We start from the raw sequence: 24,339 nt of genomic DNA on the forward strand, positions 1-24,339 counted from the left end.
GCATACTAGCACTACCATGATGCTTCTCAAACTTTGACTTGTGCACCATCACAAAGACATCTTGTAAAAATGCTGATCCCAAAGGAAATCTGGGATGAAGCCTGAGTTTCTGCAGCTCAGACAAGCTCCCATGTGATGCTATTGCTGCTGTGCCCAGGCCATGGTTCGAGAGGCAAGCTGTTAGAGAACAGCTGGCCATTTCTGAGAACTGGGAGCTCATCTATTTCCTTCCAAATGGAAAGAAGACGACAGCCATGTCTGGTACTTGATTCTCTCTTGAAGCTGCCTTGTGGAGACCATTTTCATCCTGAGCGCGTCTTCTTGATGACAAAGCAAATGTTTGAGTTTTTTGTTTTGTTTTGTTGTTTTAAGATTTATCTGTCTGCTAACATGGTTAAGGAAAACAACAACAACAGAGCTCAATATTTTATTTTATTTTATTTTTTTTTAAAGATTTTATTTATTTATTTGAAACAGAGAGAGAGAGATCACAAGTATGCAGAGAGGCAGGCATAGAGAGAGAGAGGAGAAAGCAGGCTCCCCGCTGAGCGGAGAGCCCGATGTGGGCCTCGATCCCAGGACCCTGAGATCATGACCTGAGCCGAAGGCAGAGGCTTAACCCACTGAGCCACCCAGGCGCCCGAGCTCAATATTTTAAAGGGATGCAAAAAGAAACATCTCTTCCTCTAATTCTCATAGTATTTATACGACATGTAGAAAAAGAGCTATAAAGGACTGAGCACAACCACTGACCAGTGGTTTTCCCCAGAGAGGGACGGAGTTATGGGGAAGTTCCCCTCTCTAACTCATACATTTCCATAATATTTGAATTGTCACAATGAGCAGATACATCTTTTTCACCAGAAATTATAATAAAGATAATGATAAAAACATGCATAAAGCTTTAAGACGGCCAGGTTTTCATCTCCACGTGGCTGTCCACTCTATCATCCTGGAAACACCACCTTATGCCACTGTGACATTATGGAAGCCAAGTTAGGGGGCTGTGCATGTACTTCAACATTTGTAACAAATAAGACAGAACCCATCAGTTTTGAACTTTTAAGTTTTAGAAATAGTTTGTTTTCACTGTGCATTTCGTAAATGAATCCGCTTACCCATATCTAATCATGAGTAAAAACAATGCATTCTTACCAGCAATCCCAAATTGGTACTTTCCTTTCTAGCAGTTGCAAAATAATGAAATGGTTCAGGAACTGAACATTTGTATCCAATTTCACTTTTGGCTTAGTTAAGCAAAATCATCATCCCCAAATAAAGGCTTTCAATGTTTTCCAAACAAGTTTCCTTGCTGACACGGCTCTTTTCATAAAATCATACAATGGTCCCTGATTTAAAAAAAAAAATGCACCATCTCTTTAACAGAAAATTGGGTTATTGATTAATTGATTATACGCTGCTCACAAATGCCAACTTAAGCACAAGTAAGGAGATGCTATTGAATGTTCATAACTCAAAGGCTGCAAGACCACGCTCCATGGTTGCATTATTACCGTCTCCTGTTTTAATGAAGACATAGCACAGCACTTTGTTGGCCTAATTTATACGATATATCAAAACTATGTGAAATTCCCTTATACGACAATGGGAGAGAAATCACAACACATATGTGACTTTCAGAGCTTAGCCTGGTTGTTAAGGTAGGGCATTAGCATTCCAAAGCTGTAGTCTGAATGTTAGTCTTTTATAAGGTGGCAGTGAATTTCTTTTCAGAGGAAATTAAAGTGCATGAAGCTGTCTTATAACTTGTTAGTGAAAACTGTGACATTTGAAAACGATTAACAGAAAATTGAGTTTTTATTTAGATACTCAATAATCTAGGAGTGTCTAAATAATAAATGGCTCATAGGAAAATGCTGCCCATTTGGAGAGGAAAGGTGAATATTATAAAATAACAGCAATATAAAAATAATAGCAAGTGCTATTTATCTAGGAATTACAGCATGGATTTGAGAACATGTATTTTGAAGCAGGTTTTGAATCACAGGTCTGAAATTGACTATCATGGAGCCATTGAAAAATTAGCCAACTTCTTTGTGTCTCACTTTTGTCACTTATAACAGGACATAATAGTAGTTCCTCATTGTTTTATGATGAGGAGTACAAAACTCAATATTAGGAACACACAGCAGTTAGGACTGAGTGTGGCCACACATGATAGAAACCTCATTACAGTGGTTCAAAGCCAAACAGAGGTTTAATTTCTCACGATCACAAAAAGCCTGGAGAAAAACTATCCCACGATGGCATTGCTGTTCAAGGAAGTCAACATGGATCTCAAGTTTCTTCTCATTTCCTTCTTCTTCTTCTTTTTTTTAAAGATTTTATTTATTCATTTTACAGACAGAGATCACAAGTAGGCAGAGAGGCAGGCAGAGAGAGAGGAGGAAGCAGGCTCCCTGGTGAGCAGAGAGCCCGATGTGGGGCTCGATCCCAGGACCCTGGGACCATGACCTGAGCCGAAGGCAGCGGCTTTAACCCACTGAGCCACCCGGCGCCCCTCATTTCCTTCTTCTCATCCTTAATTTGCCCAAACTAAGGCACAGAGAGGTAGAGTGTCTTGTTCTAGTTCTCCCACTTGGAAAGATCTAAACTCAAGTCCACCTGACTCAAAACCATACCCTGAACTCAAACACTGGCTCAGTAAGTAGAGAATTACCATGAGTGATGCTTAAAGAGAATATACAGCAAAGTACAGTGGTTTTCAAACTTAAATGCGTATAAGAATCACCTACAAGGCATGCCAAAATTCCCATTTCCTAGTCCCTCCTGGGCTGCCCAGGGACTCTGATTCAGGTGGTGTGAGGGGGATCTGAACATTTGCATTTTTTTAAAATATTTTATTTATTTATTTGAGAGAGAGACAGTGAGAGAGAGCATGAGTGAGGAGAAGGTCAGAGGGAGAAGCAGACTCCCCATGGAGCTGGGAGCCCGATGTGGGACTCGATCCCGGGACTACAGGATCATGACCTGAGCTGAAGGCAGTTGCTTAACCAACTGAGCCACCCAGGCACCCCTGAACATTTGCATTTTAAGACATAGACCTGTGAGGGATGCAACCGCACCCTGAGAAAGATGTAGAGATATTCAGGGTTATACAGACATCATTTCTAATTCTCAGATAACCATACAAGAGTGACATTATTTTAAAAGGAAGAGATGGGTTTAGTGGGATTAAATACTCTGCTTAGCAACTCATTAATAAGATATTCATTTAATATTTAATAAAAATTTTTAGAATGGTTTCAGATTTACAGAAAACTTGTGCAGATAGTTTAAAAAGTTCCCATTTACCTCACACCAAGTTTCCCCATTAATAAAATATTGATATGACAGTTGTTAAAATTAATGAATCAATACCGACATATTATTATTAGCTGAATTCATACTTTATTTAGATGTCTTGAGTTTCTACCTTAAGTCGTTTTTCTGTTCCAGGATCTGACACAGGATAGAATATTACATTTCATCATCACATCTCCTTAGGCTTCTCTTGGCACTGACAGTTTCTCAGACCATCCTTCTTTTTTGTGACCTCAATAGTTTTGAAGAATAATGGTTAGGTATTTTGTAGAATGCTCCTCAATTAGGATTTATCTGCTGTTTTTCTCATGACTAGAGTAGGGCTATGGGTTTGGGGGTAAAAAAATCACAGAGATGAAGTGCCCTTCTCATCCCATACCAGAGATACATGCTATTTACATGATTTATCATTATTGATGATGATTCTGACCATCTGGCTGACATAGTGCTTGTCAAGTTTCTCTTCTCTCAAGTTACTGCCCTTCTCCTCCTTGCACACATACTGTACTTTTTGGAAGAAGTCACTATTCACAGCCCACATGGAAGAGTGGGGGTTATTCTCCACCTCCCTGAGGGTGAATAATCTATATAAATTTTTTGGAATGCTTCAGCATAGATTTGTCTATGCTCTCCCATTTATCTATTCAATCATTTATTTATAGCAGTATGGACTCATGGGAGTTTACTTTGTATTTGGGGTAATAATCCAGAATTACTTGATTTATCATGTTTCTCAGATTGTTTCAACATTGGCCTTTGACAGCTTTCAGTTGTTTCCCATGTCCCTTCGACTTTTTTCATCATTGTAGGTTTTGCATTTCTTTTAAAGAACTTCCTGGGGCGCCTGGGTGGCTCAGTGGGTTAAAGCCTCTGCCTTCAGCTCAGGTCATGATCCCAGAGTCCTGGGATCGAGCCCCACATCGGGCTCTCTGCTCGGCAGGGAGTCCGCTTCCTCCTCTCTCTCTCTCTGCCTGCCTCGCTGCTTACCTGTGATCTCTGTCAAATTAAAAAAAAAAAAAAAAAAAAAAAGAACTTCCTTACTTTCTGGCACTATTAGATGCTTCAGACTTTTCTCATATATTTCCAGTCTAAGTCCTAGAATCAACCATTTCTCCAAGTGACTCTTGTTCCTTTTATTGGAGAATGCTATTGAAAGTCAAGATTTTGATGCTGGATGTCTTTTTTTTTTTTTTAAGTACATGCACTTTTGAGAAACAAAAACATGGGATGCCTTACTTTTTTGTTTTTCTCTTGCTTTTGGAAGGTGTCAGATATGTACTAGTGAGTAACAGATTCAGTAAGGACACTTGGGTTTTTCTTACAGAACCTGTAACTTCTGTGTGATCTGAAACAAATCATGGATCACAAGTCTTCAAACCTCACTTACAAAACGTGTGAGTATTTTGCCTACATTTTAGAGGTAGTGAAAGATGAATTTAGACAATGGGTAGGAAAGCCACTAGAAAATGTAAGTGTCAGACATAAAACACCATCAGCAATGATCAATTATCATAACCTTGTACGACTGAGTATTTTGCTAGAAAGAACAAAAGTAGAACTCTTTAAGCTAAAAATGCTAAGCTGGGCTACTTGCCTTCTAACTGTTAAATAAACAGAAAATCTTGTATGGGCTAGCTAACCTTTACATGTCAGTAATAAAGGAGAGTTTGGCATCCTGAACCAAAGTTTGTTACACGTTTTAAAGCTGTGCTGAAAAGAAAAAGATGAAAACACTGATTTCCAGCACTGACTTATTCTAGGAGTTCCAGAGCCTAAATATGCTTTTCAGCCACTAGATCTCAAATTCAAAATGTAGTGTGTGATGGCATCTATCCTCTCCTGACCAAGTTGTCCTTCTGACCTCCTTAAAATTATTAGGTAAAGCCTTGCAGGCAAAACCTCTTCATTCTAAAATTACATTTTTATGTAATTTTACAACTATATTTCTAATATAGTAATACAACTATATTTCTCAGGTGACCTTGTCACTTTTCTCTCCCTTTTTCTCCTAGGCTATTACAAATCTGTTGGGGAAAAAACTAGTCAAGGAGCCATTGCTGGTGATGAGAACTAGAGCCTATGGCAAAGGGGTGGCTGGTTCCTGGAAGTGAAGTGCTCACCATCCTTCCTCTTTTCTCCTAGAGCCTGAATATGCGAAGAGTAATGTCCATATAGAAATACCCTCTCTTCTTCTCTAACCAGCTTGCACACCAGGCTCAATCCCACTGCATTCATGAAGTCTTTCTAAAGTATTTCTCTTCCTGTCCTCTCTATCTACACTCCTCATACATTTGGTTAATCATCTTTTCTCTCTTTTCCTTTTCCTTTTCCTTCCCTTCCCTTCCCTTTCCTTTCCTTTTCTTTTCATATTTAATCTGCCCAGATCTTATTTCCCCAAACATTCTCTCTGTAAGAAGAGTGGCAGTGTGTCATACGCTACTTACATCTACCGCAAGAGCCAACAAATGGGTAAACCAAGCATGATCTCAGTAAAGGTCTGTTGAATGAATTCATAAACACAGAAACGGCAAAGTTCACATTGTTCTCAAGAACTACACTAATCCTTTAGGGTAATTTGTTTAAAAAAAAAAAAATAACCCATGCAGAACAGAATTGCTGAATCACTGCATTGCACATATGAAACTAATATAACACCATATATTAACTGCACTGGAATTAAAATTAAAAAACTTAATTTAAAAATAATAAAAAATAAATAAAATTTAAAAACCCATATGGTGGGGCGCCTGGGTGGCTCAGTGGGTTAAGCCGCTGCTTTCGGCTCGGGTCATGATCCCAGGTCCTGGGTTCGAGCCCCACCTCGGGCCCTCTGCTCAGCAGGGAGCCTGCTTCCTCCTCTCTCTCTGCCTGCCTCTCTGCTTACTTGTGATTTCTCTCTGTCAAATAAATAAATAAATAAATAAATAAATAAATAAATAAAATAAAAATAAAAAAAAATAAAAATAAAAACCCATATGGCAATGGGTTTCCCAGTTTTAAGGATGAGGACTCTGAAATATGATAAGTGTCAAAGAGTTAAATTTGGCAGAGCCAAGATTCAATCCCATGTGTACAGAAATGTCTCAGGGCACTCATTCTTGGATTTAAAATTCGGGGGCTCAGATAGCTTCTCTGAAACCCTGTTTGGTCATCAGTACAATGAGAGGGCCATTTTAAACAAATGCTGAGGTCCTTTCCTGGTTAACTAATGCACTGAAACACACAAAGTGTTGACCTTTTCATTCTGGGTGACTCTCTTATTTCTGTTGTCTTGTCCTGGCTTCCACTGACTTCTACAAAAATAGCATTTTAACTCTTTGACTCATCCCAATCCTTAGGAATGATTCTTTTAGGGAAAACACAGAGTCTATCTCTGGGAACACGATGCAGGAAATAATTATTCACCTATTTTATTCTGTTCCATTTTCATACATGTGAGTTGACAAATGCCCCAAATGCATTAGTAATGGGGCCTAGTAAGAGCAAATTCCATAGACTCATCACATCATACCACACACACGTTAGCGTTTTAATATTTGCAAGATTTCCTTGATTTTAGATTTTTTTCACAAGAATCTGTAATGTTGTCAATAAAATGAGTAATAGTGTCATGTCAAAAAAAGTCAAGCAAAAAGAAGGAGAAAAGAAAAAGAATAAATTTCTCGAATTAAAAGCAGAGTATTCTAAAATTTAACATATCCTTAGCTAAACTTTTTATGGCCTATGCACAAGAATAACTTCAGATTCCCTGCAAACCTGAGAATAATCATTATATGGAAACTAATTCATTAATGACTATTTATTGAATGATTAATATGCACCAAGCACAATGAAACACAAAGGTTTTAGACATGATTTCACCAATAAATACATCATCCTACTATGTCTAAAAGATATCCTGATAATGAAAATAAGCGGTTTGATCGGTTTCTTGTTTGGTTTTTGTTTTGTGGGGGGCTTTTCGTTTGGTTTTTATTTGTTTGTTTGTTTTTTGGCCAGGTAGTTAGCTGAAAGAAAACAAAACAAACAAACACATGCCATGAGTTTTAGACGTCAACTTTGACTTTAGTATAGAGTTAGAAGGTAAGGTCTGGATAAGCCAAATACAATGGGCCAGGGTACGAGTTGTTTCTAAACCTCCAAATGGGCACCCATCTTCTCTGGACTGTTGGAACAGCTCCCCTTAACATGCCTTTTGTTCCACTCCCCAATTCTTCCTCCTTCTGGCCAACAGCATGATGTCTACACTACCATTGTACTGTTGAATGCCCTTCAAAACGTCCCCAGGCCCATCCCTACTCCAGATACGAAATTCAGGGTGACCAACCATTCCAGTTAACCTGGGTCCATCTTCTTGTTAACAATGAAAGGTCTGTTTCCTGGGAAACCGCTCAGTCCCAGAAGGACGGGAACAAATGGCACCCCATAAATGCTGCAGGAACCAGGACCAGGGCCGTGATGCTCTCTCACAGTCCTATTTCTTTTCCCATGCCCCACTCTCACTGCCTATGATTTTGTTCACCCTCTCTTCCTTAATTCTTTCCTAAAGCCTGATTAAATTATCTCTCCTAAGCTATAAGGTAGGAAATGCATTTCTTTTTTCCCCCGAGAGGCTGTGTCACCCCTCTATGAATAGAATTTTACTCTGGCAGGGGGAAGAGAACCAGCAGCCTTACATAACCTTTCACAAAGCCCTACTCATTCTCTACCGGGACCAGAAAAGGGCCTACAGTTCATGAGCTAAGCAGAAACTTCTCTTACCGGGAGGAACACTAGTGATTTTCATTCAGATTGATCTCGTCTGCACAGCTGAGCCCCCACGTTGTCTTCTCTTCTCGTACAGTCTGACTTGGAGCACGCTGGTTAAAGCTCTTCTGTCTGCCAACAGTGTAGGGCAAGAGCTTCAAAACCCTGCACTGAGCTTTCTGCCTGTACAGCTTTCCTCTTCAAAAACCTCAGTTCTGCCCTCTTTCCCCTGTCACAGAAGCCCAGGCAGAGGAGCATTTGGGTCTTTTTATGGCCTGAAGACAGTTCCCAATCACAGGGTGAGGTTCACCATGGGGTCACCCCCCCGCCAACAGTCTCACATGGAGCACGGATGCATTTTTAGCATCAGACTTGAGAAGCGGAGGAGGGAGGTTGAAGAAGCATCCTGGGCTCCCCCATCCCTTTCAAGTGCCTGCCTTTTCCCTGGGCCTAAGTATTTTTAAGGAGGAAAGGGGACAGCGGTGGGGGACAAATATGGAATGAAAACCAGCAGACCCTTTTTAAAATGTGCCTTCTTATCTTGAGCATCAATGAGAAAAGAAGGGGGAAGGCAGATGGAACACCTACAGACCATTTTCAAGGGCTTTTCATCTCAAGGAAAATGAAATATGTCATGGCCTTCAAGAAACATATTAGCCACAAAACCAAAAGCCAGAAGACTTTGATGTTGGCATCATTTGCCATTGCAAGACCAGCTTCCGAAGTCAAAGCTCTACAAAGAGGCTTCAAACCTAAGTAAAACTAGCCCAATATGGCTGGAGCATTTTTCCCATTCACCAGCTGTTTACAAGGAAATAGAGCAAGGATCCTTTCCTAGTGTCCCAGGCCCCTGTTTCTCAGTCACCAGAAATTCTAATTCAGTAAGTCTGGGTGTGGCGTAAATTTCTGCATTTCCAAAAAGCTTCCAGGAGTTGCAAAGGCTGCCAGTCCCTGGATGGCCCTTTGAAGAGAGCAAGGCCTGCAGACACTGGTTCTCAAACCTGGCTGTAATTTGGAATCACCTGGGGAGGATTTAATAACTATTCCTATATCAGGCCTCATCTCAGAGAGTCTAAGTTCATTGCTAAGAGGGAGGGCTGGGCATTGATACACAGCCAAGCTGAGAGCCCCTCCTTCAGAGAGAAGACCTTTGGGACAAATTATACCTAGCGCTACACATTAGCCAAACAAGTGCTCGCTTCCAAGAGTTCATGCTAAGTGGAGGCTAGAATCGATGCGTCTGTGGGAAATGAAAGTGGTTAATCAGAAAGCGTTAATGGAAGAGGTTAATTTGTATGAGGAATCCACAGGAGGTGTGTTATATGGTGCCGGGATTGAGCAGTACTGCACTGTGTCAGGTCTAACTCAGCAGAACCTGTTAGCTTCTAACTGCAGCAAAGGCAGGGACCATGGCCTGCTAAACCCTGGGCCCTCAACTAAGCACGGACTGGCTTTCGAAACCACTATTGGAATCTTTATTTCTAAGTCTTTAAAATCTCTTCAACTGCAATAATAAAATTGAGGAAGGTTCTAGGATGACCTGCCCATGCTTAGGAAATTTTCTATTTATAAAGATTATCCCAGCATAAATCTAGCCCATAAGAAGGAAAAAAAAATAGCATTTATGAAATACTTATTGTAGAGATTAGTTATTATTATTTTTTGTAATCTAAATGTTGAAGTGAGTTTATCTCCAGTTTAGAGTTAGAAAAGAGAGACTGGTTTTGTCTCCATTCCACAGAAGAGGAAGCCAAGGTGAGTCCCACTATCTAGCAGCTTTCCTCCACGGGCGGCACTACCTCTCATCACACCAAACACCACACTCAGGATGCTGCGGGGACTTTGCTGCAAGGGGTGGGAACTGTTGCAAGCTCAGTGACTTCTAACTGAGCTGTAACTTAAAGCTAAGAGAATACTCATCCATGTTTTTAAGAAACAGTAATGGAGAGAAAATGTATGTGAACATACTGGGAACATAATCTGAAAAAAAAATCTTAGTTTCAGTTTTTCTGTTTAATTTACTAAGAGTGATCAGGCACACATTTCAAAGGCAACCATAGTGAAAAGAAACATCACCAGGACAATCCTACTTGTGTAGAAAAGGTGAAGCTCTGTTTCCCTCTACACGGTGACGGCTTTCCAAGGGGGGAGTAGCCTGTTATACATGCTTGTTAATAATCATTTGCATTAGCTAGTCTTTTACACTTTTTGAAGTTCCTTTCCTTTATCACATTAGGTATGTCCACACAACCCCCTAAGGTATTTCTAGACCCAAAGGATAGGTTCATAAATTCATACTTGATAGTTAATATGAAAATCAGAACAAAGATTACCTATGTAGTTTGCTTAAATTTTTAAATGACCATGCTGAGATTGGAAGGTCTTTGTTGTGGACTCATTTCAGTCCATTCAAACAGTAAACTGAGTATGAGAAAGAGGATCCGAAAGTACTCTCCAGCCTCAGCTGAGCCATCATAATGCTTAATTCTTCAGGCCTCGGATACACTTGAGGCCTTGACTTAACTTCCTTGACTTAACTATGCTTCTCCCACCACAGGGTCTTTGCACTCACTTTTTTTTTACCTAGTATTCTCTTCCCTACCCCTCTCAAACATCCCCTCTTTAATTAAGTTAACTCATTTTTCAGGTGTCCATCACAACTTTCTCAGGGACAGCTTCTTTAATATACAGTCTAAGTCAAACTTCTACATGTTTTTTTTTTTCAATGCTTTTTCTCATTAAAAATTATGGATTAACATATTGATGTGATTACCATTTCCATTCACTGGGCTCAAAACTCCATAAGGCCTTGGCACAGGGCCTGGCACACACTCAACAAATAAGGAAAAAGTGGGTCTTAGAAGTCTAGGGATGGATTTATAGCAACAGGTTGTCTGATCTACCAGGAATACCTCTAGTATCTTCAGTCTTAGCATACTTATAGCTTGGGATAAGTATGGCTGACAACTTTTCACCCTCCCTCCTTTTATTTTTGTTTTGTTTTGGCCAATCAACCTAAAAATACAAGGATGAATGAATTGAATGAATGAATTGGCTCTGTCAGTCAATCTGGGTAATATTAATATATTAATATATTAATATATTAATGCTATAATGCATAAATATTGTAGTTGATATTTTTCAGAGTCTGCCCCCAATTTGCTTGTGTTCCTTTTTTTAGTGAGGACTTCATTCTGCCCCATATTCTATTTAGCCATGTCTGTGCCTGTCACCTTCATTTGGTGATAAACCCTTGGAGGGCAGAAACACATTTAAGACTTTCATTTGATTCTCTGAAACTCATAGCAAATGCTCAGTAACTATTATCTTGAATCAACCTCTTGATCTTACTTGATCCTTTGATACCTCAATGATTTTATTAGGCACTGACAGTCCTATCTAAAAGATGAGAACAGGGCGCCTGGGTGGCTCAGTGGGTTAAGCCTCTGCCTTCGGCTCAGGTCATGATCTCAGGGTCCTGGGATCGAGCCCCGCATCGGGCTCTCTGCTCAGCGGGGAGCCTGCTTCCCCCTCTCTCTGCCTGCCTCTCTGCCTACTTGTGATGTCTTTCTCTCTATGTTAAATAAATAAATAAAATCTTTTAAAAAATAAATAAATAAATAAAAGATGAGAACATAGATTTGAAGAGAGACAAATGTGTACCCATGAATGACTATACAATAAGTCAAAGACTATGCTAAATCTGTAGTTTCTAATATATGACTCGGGAGAGCCTACTTAGAAAAGCACATTAAACTGGGGGCCCTTGATGGCCAGAAAGATATAAACAAACTAGAGGGAGCTCAGGTAAGAAAAGTAAACATGATTAAGCTTCTGGAGGAGTATGGAGAAAGACTAAATAAAGTATTTATAGTCTCATCAAGTGAAGACTAAGAAGGGAAAACAAGAATGATTTGAGGCCAGAATTACCTAACATGCTTCTGCATAGAAGAGGCAGAATGTCACTGAAAAGGGAAAATAGGAGCCAGGGAGCTGGGTGACAGGAGCAATGGGAAACACATTTAGAACAGGACTATCAAGGGTGAAGTATAAAATAAATTTTTAACAGTAAGAACTGATATGCTGCTGAAAAGTTTCCCAAGGGAAACAGTGAACAAACCATCCCTGGAGATGTCTCAAACCAGAGAGAAAAAATAACTAGAAATTGTCCTTCAGGGAACAGTCTCACCCAGAAGTTAGACATGAAAGGGAAGGCTTTGCAGATTTTCTAATTTATATTCTTCTGGGATCCCATGAGGCTGAGAAAACAATGGATTGAGAACTCTGGGTCCAGAGGGTTTGCTCAGATGTCTCAGCCTTGGTTCATGTCTCTAATGAGTCAACACAGAGGCAACACACCAGCAAAGCCACTGCTGGCATATCCATTGCTTTATTTCATCCGGGGCCCTTCATTAGTCTTCCCCATGGGAACAGGTGAAACAATTATGAACCCAAACAAAAACTGGGAGGTGTGCAAGCACGGGTAATGTTTGAAACCCACGGTCATATATGTAACAGTGACCCTGGGTCTAGGTATTTTACCGTGCTGGAAACATACCCAAGTTCAAAAGGTCAGACTAAGATTTTTAACCAAGTCTTCATATCTCCCCTTTTACTTATGCGATTCGGTTGTCTTTAGGTTTCATCCTATTTGGGGGATTATTTACCAGATTAAGCCTGGTACCCCAGCACCCTGCTTCCTTGTAAGTCATATGCTACAAAGACAAAATCAACAGGATAAGGCAGGATACTGACAAGGCAAGAGTTACTACAGATAACCAATAATCTTAGAGTGGCTAAGTGTCTGTTTTCCATATGGAAGGTGTTTAAGGCTAAACGAAAATAAGCATGATACAGTATCAGACAACAACTTCCTAAAAGTGAGACTACTGATAACATCTATGCCTAAAAGCAGAAGGTTGCTTAGTAGGAAAAGCAGAATAACTACTGATAATATCGATACCTCCAACGCAGACGGTTATTCAGCTGGAGAAACAGAATAATAGAATTATCTGGCTCACATCGTAAATGAGCACTAAATGTATGTGGAGAAAATGTTCACCTTATTAACAATCAGGGAAATGCAAATTAAAACCACAGTGAGATGCTAATTCCCATGGGGCAAAGGGGACTTCCCTATGCTCTTGGTGGGAGTTTCAATAGATGAAACTTGTCACTGCCTCAAAAAAGTAAAGATGTCCTTTCTATGACTCAACAATTTCACTCCTATATATGCACCCTAGACATGATGGCAAATTTGATTTTGGGGACATGCATAAGAATGTTCATAACATCATCGCTGGCTAAAGGAAAATACTTCTTAAAAGTCCATCAATGGTAGATTAAAGTCTGATTAATTAATATCATGGAATATTATAAAGCAAAGAAAGAGTCTGAAATACAGCAATATGCATCCTCAATCCTCACATCTATCAAATATTTAATGTTTAGTAAAAATGCAAATCAGAGAAGAATGCATACATTTATTTCATAATGGCTAAGTACAAGTAAAGCAAAGTAATATACTAAAGATGCATACATAAGCAACAAAACTATAAAGAAGGCAAAAAGCTAATTAACATAAAATTAAGAAAATTGCTGGTGGGTACATGGGTTATTTGTTTCATTATAATTATTATCACGATCATCAACAGATTATTAATTTTAGCAAGCATTGTATATATAGGGTAGTTCATAAAAAATCATATAATGTCATAACTAAAAGTTATGTAGTCTACACCCTCATATAATAAGGAAAAACATGCTTCATGAAGAAAAATGACATCCAAAGTAATAAGGAATTTCAGAAATGTTTACAAACCCATTAGATTAAACCAATTAGCTCTTTTTTCCTCTAGTGAAGGACTCAGGTCCTGATTTAGAATCTCCTTTTAGGGGGCGCCTGGATGGCTCAGTGGGTTAAGCCTCTGCCTTCGGCTCAGGTCATGATCTCAGGGTCCTGGGATCGAGCCCCACATCGGGCTCTCTACACAGCGGAGAGTCTGCTTCCTCCTCTCTCTCTCTGCCTGCCTCTCTGCCTACTTGTGATCTCTCTCTCTCTGTTGAATAAATAAATAAAAATCTTAAAAAAAAAAAAAAAGAATCTCCTTTTAGATAGAGCTGCAGAAAAAACCCGAGTCCCTTATTTCTTAGAAAATCAAAAGTAGAAAAGAAAAGGACTACTTTGAAGAAGTCTCACAATAGGAAGAAGTTCCAGCTGGACCCAATCAAATAGATAAAATGCATTTCATAAATCAGGAATAAAAGTACGAAGAAAAGAAAAGCAGCAATCCATGGCCACTTGATGGAAAAATAAACAGCCCTGCATGATGTAATATCTTCAGAATTCACTGCTATAGTATCAGATAACATAATAACGGACCCATAGTGATAACTTGGATCTATTAAAGAAAGGTTATATTATATCCTAACATTCTTAAAACACAGCTAAGTAGGGGCGCCTGGGTGGCTCAGTGGGTTAAGCCGCTGCCTTCGGCTCAGGTCATGATCTCAGGGTCCTGGGATCGAGTCCCACATCGGGCTCTCTGCTCAGCAGGAAGCCTGCTTCCCTCTCTCTCTCTCTGCCTGCCTCTCCGTCTGCTTGTGATCTCTCTCTGTCAAATAAATAAATAAAATCTTAAAAAAAAAAACAAAAAAACAAAACAAAACACAGCTAAGTGAGTTAATAAAGACCTTGGAAAAATAAGGAAATCTAAAAATGTTCCCATTTAACCACGAATTTCTGTTACTGAGAAAACTGACATGAGTAGATTAACATTTATATTAACTGTTTAACTCCTTTGTTCTCTTATAAAAATGTCAAAGCATGTCTAGCATTTTTGATGCTAGAATAATGTTGGCGTCATTAGCCCTGTTAGGTCAAAATGCACGAATGAGTTGGTATTTTCATTAGACATCATAAAGATTAATTCAGTGGAATATTTTTGTCCTACATACTCTCAAGAGTAGACTTCTAGCAAAAACCAAGCTTTAAAGGATGAGCAAAGGACAAAGGCAAAACCCCCAAATTGTAACACATACCCCTGAAGCATTATGCTGGAGAAATCCCATCGTAAGAATCACAAGTGATATAAGGAAACCTCCTCCCTGGAAACTGTGAGATGAACGAGCAAGCAAGAAGTCACAGAACTTGGATCTGTGAAATTAAACTAAAGTACATCATGAAAATAAGACATGAGTTATAGGCACTGGGCTTAGGGAATTTAGCAAAGAAGAGAAATTTTCCCACCCAAGACATGTCATAATAACAGACTCTAAAAATATGATCAATAAATATGAAATGATTTGTGTGTTTTCTGGTTGAACTTTCCCCCCAAGAAATGAAAGCTGTGAATAATATGGTTGGTTGAAGCTATTTACAAAAAGCAGCATGTACTAGCATTACCATTGGCAAATCAACATCAATAGTGGGGAAAAAAAGGAATACTCAACTGTACGCATTACTACATATTTCTAAACCATACCACCAGACAGAGTTCAGGCATTTCTAAACTACTAAGGAAAACATATTTGCTGAACAGTTGAGTGAAAGGGGGCCGCTTTGTTAACCTCGGGCTAAAATTTGTCAAAGAACTTTAAAGCACTATAGTAATTTTGATCATCAATCAGCTGACCTATATTTCTGCGTGTTAGTACGGAGCTAAGCTAGAGAAATATAAGATAAGGAATCAATAACTCCACTGTGGGAGGAAGCAAAAGTGTGGTTCTAAATTATACTGTAATTTTACCTGAGAGCTGCAATTATAAAGGTGCACAAAAATTTGCGTTTTATTTTTTGCTATTAACCACCTGGCATATGTAACACGTAATTTTATCTTGCACATTTTTTTAATTGGTCTATAGGGAAAATAATCCGGATTGTTCATCCTGTCTTATCGACAGGTTTAGCATTTGCTTTACTTGAGGTCTTGTTTTGAAGAAAAAGATGGGTCATTGCCATGCTACAGATATTATACTACTACTAAGAGATGCTTTGACCTCTGATAAGTAGTAACTTGGAAGAAAATTAAACTTATATTATTCCAACCCAATAACAGCTTCCTGAAAACAACAGCATGTCTGGGTTGGCATCGCTTACTAGCCTCTACTACGCACTCCTGTATCTCCTTAATGTTGATGAGCTCTAGAACTTCAATAATACTAGCTGAGAGGCCACTAGTCAGAGTTTCCTGTGTTAAGAGCACTACTCAGCTGTCTTCAGAGTACAACTTCACTCTCCACTAAAAGAAACACTCATGAAAATTCTAAAAATTCATTTTTAAGACAAATCCCCATGACCGTGCAAAGTATAATACAGCATTTTAAACACAGTGCCTATGCGCCAGGGGCCAGGATTCATGGTGACAAAGCCTTTCCTGGGCTGCATCAGGAGAGGCAGGACTGATGCCATACGGTTTAAAGACGAGAGCTGTGACTCTTCAAGGCTGGCTGGAGAGAAGTCAGCAGGCCACTCGTGACTACTAAAGTCAGAGACTTTAACCCACTGAGCCACCCAGGTGCCCCCATTCAGTGTGTTTTAGTCAAGAGTTAGAGTGATCCCAGCCTATAACTCAAGGTATAACTGTTGTGACAATTCATGAAACTCTTCAATCCTCCTCTGAAGCATCAAAATGAAAAAACAATTCGCCACATTCACATTTTGTGAGCTGTCAATGTACGCAGTGTTTATCACTCCACTTTAGGGATCACAGTATGTCTCCAGAACCCAGTGACTTTTTATTTTCAGTTAATTTATCAAGTAATCCTCAGTGGGTGTTATTCTCCTTACATAGGCAAACTAAGACTTCCTGAGATTTAGGTATACAGCTCATCTAAGAGATTATCATCTGAGGTAGATTAATTCACTAAAAATGTATCATTCTGGGGCGCCTGAGTGGCTCAGTGGGTTAAAGCCTCTGCCTTCAGCTCGGGTCATGATCCTGGGGTCCTGGGATCGAGTCCCACATCTGGCTCTCTGCTCAGCGGGGAGCCTGCTTCCTCCTCTCTCTCTCTCTCTCTCTCTCTCTCTCTGCCTGCCTCTCTGTCCTCTTGTGATCTCTGTCAAATGAATAAATAAAATCTTTTTTTTTTTAAATGTATCATTCTATCTCTTGTTGTGTAGGAAACACCAAAACAGAGCGATATGTTCCTGAGAGCGATACAGGTCATACCCAAAGAAAGTGGGAGGATCTATAGCCAGGCAAGAAGAGCTCATGCACTAGTGAAATCATGACGGTTTCCAGAAGTGTCTTTATGTAACTGGTACCATGTGAATTCAGCCCAATGTCACACATTTGGAAAGGTGGCATGTGGAGGTGGAAATCCCCTTTTTTTGTATGATTATGATTGTGTTTTCATTGAAGAGAAAGCCAAAAACAACTATTCTCATTTCTATTAGAGTTATCCTGTCTGGTAGGAGCCGGAGGAGGAAGATTTACATGCAAAGTTTAGGGCGGCAAAAATTCTCCAAAGAATATTTTCTTCAAAATATAATCTTAGGGCCCAAAACATAATCTCTTCCATGGAAAGAGAGATACTATGTGGAAACTTCAGCACTGCCTGTAAACATGTGGCATCACCTAAAGATGAACAAGTAGTCTGGCTGAGAAGTCAAGATTTAAATCAGGGCTGGTCTCTAAAGGAGGGAGATGGTACTAGATGACCCCACTGTGTGCAGCAGAAAACATTCCAGGAACAAATCACATGCATTGGAAGAATCTTAGATGATTGGATGTAGGAAAATAGAGATTCAAGCCAGAGAGGAAAAAAACATTTCCCCTCAGAAAAGATTGCTTTTGAGGATAGAGTGATGGGATTCCTCTAGTGGTGCCATCCCTTCGGTCTCCAGAAACAAATAAAAATACCCCTTTTCTACCCACAAGTTACCTCCTCATATCGCTTGTCAAGTTTCCCATTTCTGAGAAAACCATTCTACAGCCTGCAAATACCCGGTCCTCCAGAAGAAACTTTGAACAGGGCTGCATTCAGGAATTTAGATAGGATTAAAGTTCTTCCTCTTCAATGAAAACAATAAGGAAGTTTGCTGAGAGGTTAACTTGCCAGAGAATAAATGTAAGTCATACACACTGAGAAGTTATAAATCTCTCCCCAGAAAAAATGCCTATCAGCAGCTCAAGCCAGCCCAGCTTTTAAGAGCATTAAAGCAAATGCACTAAGTCTAATATATTCACATATAACACATGTGGTGGCTGTTTCACATGCTTCATAACTCAGAGGATAACTGCTGCTGTGTGGGAAATGGATGCTGTGACAGGTCGCTGGCGAGTCACACTGCCACACTCACAGAGGAGTGGACACCCAGGCTTCCCAGGCACCCACAGGGACTGCCAAGCTCCACTAAACACAAAAATCCAGAAGGGGACGTCTGATCTGCTACGGTGGGGGGACTCTAAGGGGTGCGTCCTATATAGAGAATTCATTAATGAACGTGTATATCTGCGATTGCATTCATTAACATCTAACATCTAAAATTTTCATCTCGTTGGAGGTCTGGAGACTCTACTTAGTACTTTTGCTTGTGACTCAAGTCAAATATATAAGGAGATGGCATCTAGAAAAGCCAACTGAAAAGCTGCCATCTAGTCTTACCCCAACACTATTCCAAGATGCCCTTTGTTATGTCACAATGATTTCATAAAAATCTACAGCAGCTTCAGAGTTTATCTAGGAAGTGAGAAAATATCCAGTGCTATTGTGCTAGTCTCCATAATCCTTTGTTACCAATCAACAAAGTCTTTGAAACATCCTGCTGAATGGGAATTTCACTACCGGTAAACTAGGCATTTGGCCTTTTTAAGGGCACCTCCTACTGGTCCTTTCATAGTGTGAACCATGCTTTCTTCAGCATTAATTCCCTTCTATGTTCCTGAAGAGGAGAAATTACTACTAAAACAGGAGAAACAGATTAATAAGCAAAGACCAGACTGATGAGAATTAGCAATATCTCAAAATTGCGCCATCTACTTTCTCAGGGCCTCTGCAAAAATGCGTCACAATTCATTTGCAATTAACAAGCAATAGATTCAGAAGTATAGAAAAGCGTGATTATTTAGACCCACAAGCCTATCCACAGGCATATCCCTTTGTATATGCATATTTTTGTCTGCCTCTTCAAGCATAGACTTGTCTGTGGAAGGGAGGATGAAATTAAAATAAAGCAGTAATACTATATGGCCCCAGATCTCTAAATAAGAAAAATAAATGGGAAGGGAATATTTAATTTAGATATAAGTAAAACATATGTAAATCCCTATTTATCCCCACCGTTGGTCAAAGTCACTTGGGTAACAGTATTACGATATTTCAGTGTAATTGACAAAACGTCATTGTCCATTTTTGCACACCTTTGTCTAATGCAATATTTTCAGCCAAGGTACTTCAGGCCCAGCCTAGTAGACTTTCTACGCATTGAAGGATGCCCCCTCTCAACTTCCCCTCTCCCTTCCATGGGGGTGTCCCAAAAACTGCCTGAAAGAGCGCAACTCTGTCTTCTGTGGAGAAGGGTCCTCCTCGCAGCAGCCTCTAGCATCTAGTGAGGAGGGAATTTTAAAAAGACACCTATTCATTACTGCGAGGATGCCCCCCACCCCCACCTTCAGAGGGAGTAATTGCCGAGGACAAAGCTCGGAGAGAAAGAGACAGAGAGAGAGAGAGAGAGAAACCGGGGAGGAGGGGACCGGCCAAGAGGGAGAAAGGGAGGGAGCGGGAGCGCAGATGCGGCTGTGAGCACGCGCGCGTACACACACACACACACACACACACACACCCCTCTCGCTAGCTCGATCCGTCTGGCACGCGCGCGCGCACACACACACACACACACACACACACACACACACCCCTCACTCTCTCGCTCAGCTCCCTCTGTCAGGGCAAAGGAAGGTGAGGAGTCCCGTTGGTGTGGATGCGCAGATTCCTCGAGGCCAGGATTTGGGGAGCCTTCCGCTGGCCCGGTGCTTGACTGAGTCCCTAGGCACGGAGAGAGGCGCATTCTCGACTGGGTTCGCAACCCTGGACCCTGCAGCACTTAGCGGGAAAAAGAAAGCTGGGGCTGCGGGCTCTGGGGCGGCAGGGCGCTCTGCAGTGACTCACATTCCATTCCCCGTTAATTTCTAAGGCGTGGGTTGAGGGCTCTTAACCAACGCTCGGCCCCTGCCGGAGGCTCCCTCCTCTCCTTTCGGATAAAGAAAAGGGAAAAGGTAGTTTCCAAAGGGATTTGAATGCTCAGTCGGCTGCTTTCCTCTCCTTCCTTGCCAGGTCCGCCCCCTGTATCCCAGTGCCTACCTACACTTGTGGTGAGGCCCAGCAAAATGAATGGATGTTATAGTAAGTCATTTTGCTCTTTTTTTTTTTTTTCCTTCTTTTGCCCGTGAAAACCCCCAGCTCCGTATTAGGAGACTGCAGAAGCCCTGAGCATCCCTTAGATTCTTTTCTCCTGCTATAACCCAATCCAATCCCAGTTTTGACATTTTTAATTAGAAACTGCTCTTGCCAAATGTCAGGGCCAGGGGGCTGGTTCCCCAGAATATCAATTATTCGGAGTTTGGAAATATCCTGGAGATATATGGAGGCTTAGCTTGTTACTGCATAAAATACAATAAAATATAATAAAATAAAACATGCCTCTTTCCTCCTGGCAACTCTGTGCTTCTTTGGGCACCACCATCCTCTCCCCCAAAGTACCCAAACACGTTAGCTGTCCCTTTCTTGGTTCTCAATCATCAGGGCTAAAAACCCAAACCTAAGACGCGCATACGCACATACAAACGACTCAGTCCCACTACTTACATTCTGCACAGACTTCCCCAAAGCACCCCATGAATGACCTCCCTACTCGGTCCTGTTGCCCCAATTTCCCTTCTCTGTAGGTTTCCAAGGCTTTAAGGATCCAACCCAATTCCTTACAACGACATCCCATCACCTGCCTCCTCCCTGCCCCAGTCAGTGAGCTCTCCAAACCAACTCAAGTATTTACAAAATGAAAGATGCAAGCACCAGATTTAAAAGAGCAAAGAGGCACCCCTCTCCCCAATTGCCAACATCCTCCACCCCAGCGCGCGGGGGGGGGGGGGGGGGTGTCTTCCAGTCTTTTATCAGGGAGGAAAGGGGGAGCAGAGCTAGCTCGGTCATCCTGCTTTTTCTTCCGATACCCCAATGGTAATACTCCCCAGATGAAATTAGAAGGAAAAGGGGGTAACTATGGGGGTGGGTGAGAGGAGAATAAAGGAAAGAACCTCTTACCGGTGACTTGAAGATGTGCGCTAAGCAGGGTAGCTCCGAAGAGTACAAAAGCCAGCTTGGGTACCCAAACACATCCAAGACTATTCTCCATATTTCAGCCAACACCTTCGGGGCCAGAGGTCCTGGGCAGCGGCGGCACTCACACACATGCACTCACACACACATGCACACATGCACACACACGCGCCGAGCCCCTTTGGCTTCCTCCTCCTCCTCCTCGTCCTCTTCCTCCACCTCTTTCTCCACCTCCCCTGCACTTCTTGTGCCTCTTTCCTCGTCCACGGACAGAATCAGCAGCCAAAGGAGGCAGCAAAAAGTTCCATTCGGTCCAAGAGATGCCGAGCTCCCGGGAAAACCTTAGAAAACTAACTCAAGGAGACAGAGGGAGTGAGAAGAGGGAAGACAGCTCTCCGCGGGGCTCCGGAGTCATCAATAAAGAGGATATCCAGAAGGGACCAAGAGGAGACAGAAAGCAATCCTGTGGTGGGGCTGTGCATTAAAAGGTTGAGGCTGGTTCCCCGTCCGCGGCTGGGTAAAGTTGAAAAAGCAAAATCCGCATGAGAGCTGGGGATGCTGTTCGTTTTTCCTCCAAGAGCCAAAGGGACCGAGGAAGGAGAGGCAGGGGTCTGCGGGGTGGAGCGCTCTCACTTGTTACTGGGGTGTCCGCCAGCGGTGTGCGAGCTGGGAGTTGGAGCTGTACTATCCATTGATCCAGAGAAGTGGAGGGCTGGAAGGGAAAATGCGGAGACCGGAGGGAAACGAACTGGATCAGGCGAAGATTCCACGGGAAGGGGGTGGGGGCAGAGAGATGACGGCGGAGGGAAAAAAGAGCGGTCGGAGGAGGCTTTCAGCAGCTGTCTGAGCCCGCTCTACATCTCAATGAGCTGGGATGCCCTCTGTGGGCAAAGCGTGGGAAGTCACTTTTGTCAATGGAGCCAGGGAATGTTCTGAGCGTCTGGGGTTTTTCAGCTACCCCTTTTGACATTCAACCTTTGGGAAATTATTGTTATTTGACCATAAAGCCAAGGCAAGTGTTTAAACTGCGTCAGATGGCCAGGGCATTTACTTCCTTCTCTCCTTTCAGCGACATTTAAAACAGAATTTTTCATTGGAAAGAATCACCTACTCCAATTCCCTTCCAGGACAGATGGGAAACTAAGGTCCAGAAACACACAGGACAAGTGCCAGATCACTATTTCCTGACAGAACAGCCAGGGTCCTCTTTTTGTAAGGCATCTTATTTAGTCTGGGTTCTCTTCTCCAAACACATTTCAGTGTTCTACTCAACAATTTTTAAAGCATTACCATGTTCCAGGTGCCCTATTAACTCCCATGAAATATAGATTTGAGATTTAATAAGACTCCGTCTCTGTCCTCAAGGGGTTTGTGATCAGTTAAAGAAGAGGCATAAATGGATAATTTTAAAAATCATGATAAATAATGATGGCCCATCTAATGAGGGGATGTTCTATTAGAGAAAGTAAACAGTAAAGCCCTCTCAGGAAATTGTTTTAAGCTAACTTTCTTTGCATGTATCATCTCTGTTGCAGGACCTCAAGTTCCTTTGAGAGGAGAGATTGTATGTCATTCATTTTTGTGCTCCCCATGGATCTGGCATAGCATGAATAATACCACACACACTGATATGTTTTTGCTGAATAAGTGAACTTACAAATGAATGAATTTGGCCAGGAAGGATGATAATAGAAATACCACTCTGGTGAAAGTTTTTCTAAGGAGCTGTTCAGCTACAGAATTTCTTGACCCCTCACTGGAACTCTTGGTAACCCCCAAATTTCTCAAAACACTCAAAAGCTTCCCTTATCAGTGGAGGAGGTCTTTAGAGGTGATCCGGGTTTAGAAGAAGGACCACTTACTGGGTCCATAAATCTTCCTGTGAGTCCCATGCTGGCAAAATTCAGGGAGTTCATGAATGTCCCAAAATTTTATTAAAAAAAAAAATGATCGACTACTGTGTACATATTCTTCCCCACACCCCACACCCCCAGGGAGGGAATCTTTAGCTTTCATTAGATGCACAAAAATAATCTAAGCATGTCCCCTACCAAAATGATAGAAAGAACCACTGGATTAGAAAGTATGGAATGAGGGAAGAGTTGCAATTTCTTCCTGAGAGAGTCATCCGGTCATCTTTCTCCTCATCAGTAAAAGGAGGGTGGGAAGCAAAAATGGTTACTGCTGTTCAAATTCCTTTAAATGGACATTGCTCAGTCTAATTCAGTATGACTAGTGATTAAGTTGCTCTTAGCTACCTTTTCCTTGACTCTATTACCCTGAGTAGTCCAAGCCATCTTGTCCATGAACCAATGAGCCTCTAAAAAGATCATCAGCTTCTCTTCCTCTTAGATACTCATTTGGTTCCACAACTAGCCTCTGACAGTTGCTTGTACCTGCTTTCTCAGTATGTCCTCCTTCTCCTTAAAAAGATAATTCCAGAGTCTCCTCTTATAAACACTTCAATATCCTCTGATTCACAGCATGGTGCTTTCTACTTGAGAGACACAACACCTCCTCATTACTCCTCTCAGAGGTATTAGACCCACTTCCCATCCAGGTTCCTTATCAGGAAGAAAGGAGACCAGAAGTTCAGACAGGAAGAGGAAAGAAATGGAAGCCACAGAAAAATAGGTTAATATGATTAATCCTCTTCACATGGTCTTTATGACATTTGGTGCTTTGGGTCCCCTTCTGGGGCTTAATCTGCTAATAAAACACACAGAAACTCAGACACACTTTTTAGTTCTGAAGGCAAATTAATCAATATTTACATTTCTTCAAACCACAAGGACCCTAAATTATGTGAGTATGTGCATGTTTGGGGAGGAAAACATTAGGAACATTGATTTTCTGATATTAGCCCAGGAGGATGAGTTAAATTCAAGATCTATAATTCCTTTTAAGATCCTCATTATGGGGGCTCCTGGGTGGCTCAGTGGGTTAAGGCCTCTGCCTTCTGCTCAGGTCATGGTCTCAGGGTCCTGAGATCAA

At 41.3% G+C, this 24,339-nt stretch overlaps 1 protein-coding gene across 2 annotated transcripts in view; it reads right to left on the bottom strand.

Annotated features, from left to right (window-relative positions):
- Window positions 1-22,095, bottom strand: part of DCC (DCC netrin 1 receptor) — a 1,178,115-nt gene extending 1,156,020 nt beyond the window's left edge. For both annotated transcript variants that reach the window (XM_047697659.1, XM_047697658.1), the window contains exon 1: window positions 21,331-22,095. In XM_047697659.1, the coding sequence (XP_047553615.1) occupies window positions 21,331-21,421 (91 nt within the window). In that variant the 5' untranslated portion in view covers window positions 21,422-22,095. The remainder of the gene's footprint in view (window positions 1-21,330) is intronic.
- Window positions 22,096-24,339: the final 2,244 nt, after the last annotated feature.

The sequence above is a fragment of the Lutra lutra genome, chromosome 12, assembly GCF_902655055.1.
Source record: "Lutra lutra chromosome 12, mLutLut1.2, whole genome shotgun sequence".
In the NCBI taxonomy this organism is placed as follows: domain Eukaryota; kingdom Metazoa; phylum Chordata; class Mammalia; order Carnivora; family Mustelidae; genus Lutra; species Lutra lutra.